The sequence below is a fragment of the Propithecus coquereli genome, unplaced genomic scaffold (genome assembly GCF_000956105.1).
Source record: "Propithecus coquereli isolate 6110/MARCELLA unplaced genomic scaffold, Pcoq_1.0 Scaffold170, whole genome shotgun sequence".
Lineage (NCBI taxonomy): Eukaryota > Metazoa > Chordata > Mammalia > Primates > Indriidae > Propithecus > Propithecus coquereli.
Window position 1 is genome coordinate 6,974,650 of NW_012141636.1, and position 5,905 is coordinate 6,980,554.

Genomic DNA, 5,905 nt, shown 5'->3' on the forward strand with positions numbered 1-5,905 from the left:
CCCCAGACATTGCTATCAGTATTACTGACATATGAGTCTGTCTCCCACATTAAATTGTGAACTTCTGAAGGTCAGGAGATATCTTGGCTTCCTCTGAAGCACATCTGCAAGGGAAAGACATTTGTGAGAAGCCGAAGAGATCAGGAGAGAAATGTTTCAGAGGACTTGCAAGCTGAACTCCCAGACCAGGTCCAGAAAGCAAGTCAAGGAGACCGCTTGAAGGCTCACAAATTAGTCCAGGTGAGAAACGATGAATGACTAGACAGTGAGCAGTAAAAGGAGGAATGGATGGGAGAGAACAGATCCAAGTAATTCATTCACACATGAGTTTATTCTTTTAACAAATATTTATTGAGCACCTCCTATGTGCCAGAGACCAATTTAGCTGTTGAAGATACAGCATTGAGCAAGATAGATATAATTCCTGTCCCAATAAAGCTGGATGCAGTATATAACATGGTGGTTCAGAGTGTTGGTTCTGGAATTACTGCAATTCGAACTCAGATTCTATTATAGTATTTATTAATTGTGTGACCTAAGACAAATTACTTAACCTTTCAAACCCTTATCTACTAAATGCAGATACAAATATCATCCATCTCATATTAAGTTCTCAACAAATGTTAGTAATAATTACCGTGATAAATGATACAAATATAAAATACAGAGTGCCTTCAAAGTGCTTAGCAGAAGATTCCAATTTAGTGGAAGAAACGGGGTTAGAAAAAGCTTTCCTAAGACAAGGAAGGAAGCAGTTACATTGAGAACTCACAGATGAGTAGAAATTAGCTAAGCAAAATCTGGGGCATAGGAAAAAAGGTGGAAAAAGGGTCAGTGTGGCTAGCATTTGTTAAACGTGGAAAACTTTAAATGAGTCTGGAGAGATACATAGAGCCTTGTAGGCCATTGAAAGGAATATTGGTTTTATTTTAGGTACACTGAAGATCCAGTGAAGATTTTCAAGAAAGGAGATAGGATGGTCTCATTTGCACAGAACCAACAGAAGTTGCCAACTAGATATGGGAGGTGAGGAGGATGGAGAAGTTAAAGATAACTACAATGTTTCTAGCAAAAATAAGTATATATAAGATGATGTCATTAACAGAGCTACAGCACAAAAGACTAAAGGTGGGATTTTTATGATAGGAAAAAATGTTGAATTTTTTTTGTGACACACTGAATTTGAGATGGCTAAGGAATTTCATATAAAGATGTTTAGCAGGCATCTGGAGATTATTAGTGCCCAGGAGCATGGTCTGGCTGAAAATAATGATTTAGGGGTCATTGGTATATAATGAGGTGGTTGAAGCTGTAGGAGTAGATGGATGGGATCAGAAACAGAGATACAATGTGTGTGGGTGTGTGTACAGAATGAAAATAAAAGAATGTCTGTAGCTGTGAGGTGCTCAGAAAAAGAGGAGTTGTCACAGAAGACTGAGGAAGGGTCAGAAAGTTATGAGGGAATTTAAAGGATACATTGGGAGAGAAGCTAATATGAAATATAGTAAAGCCCAAATATATTTTGTAGTCATCCAGACACATTCTGAAATAGATTATCCTGCTGAATATTTTGTGCGAGCACTGTGGCATAAACATTTATAATACATATTTTCCTGATGAAATCTGTAATCTCTAGTTGTCTGGAATCTTTCAAAAGTCAGTCCAGCTCCAAAATTACCTTTCAATCATCCTGTTCTAGAAAATAGCATTCATTCTTGAGCAAATAAATTATCTCAATTAAGTGGCAAATATTGCTAATTTCCATTATTTAACTACCTGGATAATTAATTATATGTGGATGAAAGAATACAGGGAAAAGGAAGAACAGATATTTTACCAAAAGAAAATGGTCCAATTGCTAGAGTTAATTCAATGAACATGAATAGAAGTGATAGTATTGTAAATCCATATTTTTCAGAAACATAATGAATCATACATGCAAAAGTACACACACACACATATACATAAAATCACGCTTTTCTCCAATAAGTTTCCAAAAGCAAAGGCTTTCTCATGCCTCAGGACCTTCACACGTTTCCTTTTCCTAGAACATTCTTATCTCTGCTAATCTTCCTTTCTCCCTGCTATCTCCTCAGGGCACACACATTTCATGCAAACAAATTCTTGAAGAAGAACCCCAAAGCAATCACTGCAGCAACAAAAATAAATAAATGGGATCTGATCAAATTAAAAAGCTTCTGCACTGCTAAGGAAACTATCATTAGAGCGAATAGACAGCCCACAGAATAGGAAAAAATATTTGCTGTCTACACAGCCATATTTCTTAAATGACTGCTCACACCCCCTTTTCTTCCCTCTGCCTATCATTGCATTCAGCATTATGAAATGCCTTCAGTGCTAATTATCTACCCTTTAATTGATAGAATTCACCTCATACAGAAATCTCTGTCTGAAATAACCATGGATTTCAAACTCTTCTGCTTCAGCGTTCAGATAATTTTAAATTTATCTGGAAAAACATTTCCTGAACACATGAACAATTATTTTAAAAAATTCAAATTGTTTTTCCTACAAATAAACATATCATGGAATCTTGTGTCATATGAAAATTTCAGTTCAAGTTCTTAATGGATGTTTTCTAGCATGTTGGTCCCAAACTGGTTGTCAGGGAGCAATGTTCTCATACTCACCACCCACAGGAGGATTATTCTCCTCTCCTCATGTAGATCTCTATGATTTTCTTGGATCTTTTTCCATAAAGAATTCATTTGCTTTAAGTTCTCCTCCTGCAAAGGAACAATAAATTTGAGCAGCAGAGGTGGAAATACCATAGATTTCAGTCCCTTACCCCTGGAGAGAGGCAAGGGATGTTAGATATAAGTACATTCGGGGAGGGTGGGACAATCAAATGTTTTACTGCTTGTCCTTGATAATATTCATCAATTCTGAGAGATTTTAGAATATGGAATAATATAGGAAACTGATGAAAGAAGATTTCACGTAATGTGGGTCATTTTCAGTGAAGCACACTGCTTCAGAACTTGCGTCTACTGATGCTAGTGCTCGGCTTTTGTAGTGTACTGTTTTTCCATTTATTTTTCCAGTATTTTAAATAGGTTGCCAAAATAAATCTCTGCATGCTTGTAGTTTTGGTAACTTTACCGTGCCTTAAGTATTATAGTATATATTAATACTCAAAAAATAAAAATGACTATTACTTTAATTACCCTCCCTTTGGGTGCAAGTTTCATGAAGGCAGGTATACTTGCACATTCTGTTCACAATTTCATCATTCATACCTAGAACAGTATCTGAAACCCAGTGAAGAATGGAGTCACCATCCTCATGATCCTCATCTTCCTTCCATTCTGTTAACTCAGCTACCTTCCTGTTCTCAAAGTGCTCTCAGAGGCATCACTTACCCGGTGGTCCCCAGATGCCACTTCAGTGGGACAGTGTCTGTGAACCCCATGGTCCTGGGAATTAGAGCAGAGCAAACAGAGCAGGCTCTTGTCCACTTCACAGAACATCTTCTTCTCCTTGTGGGTCCCACACATTTGTTCCTCAGAGCTCAGGACTTGCAAGAGGCTAACTTTTCTGGCAATGGACCCTAGATTCTTCAGAAAAATATTGGTTTTGAAATCTTTCTGCTGTGATGGTTTCCTAAATTCTGGGCAAGAGCCATGAGTGTAGGCTTCTTCCCAGAAGAGGCAGAGACAGGGCCTACAAAAGCTGTGCCCACAGCGTATGGTGACTGGGTCTATAAGGTAATTCAGGCAGACAGTACAGGTGAATTCTCTCTGGAAGACTTGTGTGATTTGTGAGTCCATTTTCCTGAGGGAAGAAAATCAGAAGAATTTAATCTTCTGCCTTGGAGAGACAAATATCTAAGTAAATTTGAGTCAGGTTGTGATTCAATGATATTCTTCAATTTAGAGCGGAATAGGCTTTAGTTTACAGATGACAGTAAAAGAAAACTAGGAGAGAAAGAAAGATCGTGCTCTGTAGAGAAATCTACTGGTTGTCTAGCCAACACACACCCACCTCCCCAAACTCCTTTTTCCTGTATAAAAGAACTTCAGATATTTTGAGGTGTTAGTGTCCCCCAAATTGCTTGGGCTTCAAGGATTTAGCCAACCTCCAGACCCAAGGGATGAGTGCTTACTGGTCTGGAAATCAATCACACTGTTATCTGCCAGTGATTGGCTTAGGGAAGGGCAGCTAATGAAGCTTATCTATTTTCATTGTTTTTTTTAATTATTATAATCATCCTATCATGATTTTTCCAAAAGCATTCTTTTTGTCAGTGTTAGAGCAGAACTATTTATACTTCTGACCGAAATTAAAATGAGTTGGCTTTCCATCTCTAAAATAACACTGGCAAATCAAAGCAACTATTGTTATCTAAGCAGGTATGTTAATTCAATCAACAAGCCTTTTCTGGTATGGTTACTACTTCAGAAATTTTTTTGTCCATTTGAGATATAGTGGTTAATACAACATCTTTATGAGAGAGGTAAAAGTTAAAATAATACAGTTGATAAAATGCAGAAGTATATAAAAAGCCATTATCTGTATGTCTTCTGTCTGTCACTGATGATCCCAAAAATGTTTTTATTGTAACCATTGATAAAAATGCATGAGAAATGTGCATATACAAGAGTTAGTCACAAAACCAAATTTCCGCCCTTGATATCTTTTGTTGTCTCAATCAAATCACCACTCAGAATCAATTTCTAAATACAAATGTTAATAGAATTAAAGTTTGTAAAACTGGATCAAATTTCAAATAAAATCTTTTTATAGAAATATTCAGTCGATCCTTGAACCACAGGGGATGGAACTGCCATGCCAAAACTGCCAAAAACACATGGGTTTTTTCAACCAAACAGGGATACAAAATACTGAATTTATGGTAGAAGAAACCCTTGTATATGGAGGACCAACTTTTCATGTGCTCAGGTTCTGCCTTGAGAACAATGTGGGGCTAGGGAGAAGGGCACCTGGAATGAATCCTCTGCCAGTACCAAGGGACAACTGCACTAAGCTTTTATGTTTGCTCTCCTACGCTTTTTATCAACACTCCCAAATTAAAAAATAAAAAGTAAAGAATTGAAGGAGAAGGGAATAGCATTATTTTATACTGTCTTGGAAGCTATTTTCAGAAATCGAGCTCTTATTTCTACACTATAAAAATATACTGTCCCACTCTGTCTGACTTTTCTGCATGATTGCCAGTGAAACTTTTTTGCAGAAGCATTCATTTCCTCCTTTCTCTAACTGTAGGTCACATTGAGGTTTCTGTAGAGATATTTACAAACACACAAGAACAAAATTTCACCCAAATCATTCCATGAATTATCTACTTACATATGGCCAAATATTCTCTTTACTGTGTGTACATTACTACTTGTATGGTAGAATGTAATACATTTATGCAACTAAAATAAAATAAAATACCCCAAACCCATTTATAGACTCTACCCTAAATAAAAAATTACAGAACATTTCATATGGAAACTAATTTCTGAGTCTTTATAATGTAAAGAAACAAGCAATATATCAGTTACAGACCAAAATGGACCATTAGATTAATTCCTAAAACACGTAGCAAGAGAGATGACAAAATAGTTTATAAATAGGTTAAAAGAAATTGAGTCATTTTTAAAACTTGGGAAATGGACCGTTTCATTAAAAAACTCAAAGTTTGTAGATATAATAAGTTCAGACAATTGGGTTTTTTTTTTGAGGGGGTAAGTAGCAGGAACTCCTCTTCTGTAAATTGCGTACTCACCTAAAAATTATATACAGGTTCTCACCAATGTTTGCTGTAGAAGTAATAATATGAAGTCAGTTCAGGGACCAGGACCTCAAAGTGTGGTGGTGGTGGGTTTCAGAAGTCTCCACAGTGAGCTCCAAAGGCACTCTGTGGGTTCTGGAGAGG

At 36.7% G+C, this 5,905-nt stretch overlaps 1 protein-coding gene across 1 annotated transcript in view; it reads right to left on the minus strand.

Annotated features, from left to right (window-relative positions):
- LOC105808231 (tripartite motif-containing protein 43-like) overlaps window positions 1-3,791 on the minus strand; it is an 11,393-nt gene extending 7,602 nt beyond the window's left edge. The window contains 2 exon segments of the mRNA XM_012641796.1: window positions 2,652-2,747; window positions 3,384-3,791. Coding sequence (XP_012497250.1) covers window positions 2,652-2,747; window positions 3,384-3,791 — 504 coding nt within the window.
- Window positions 3,792-5,905: the final 2,114 nt, after the last annotated feature.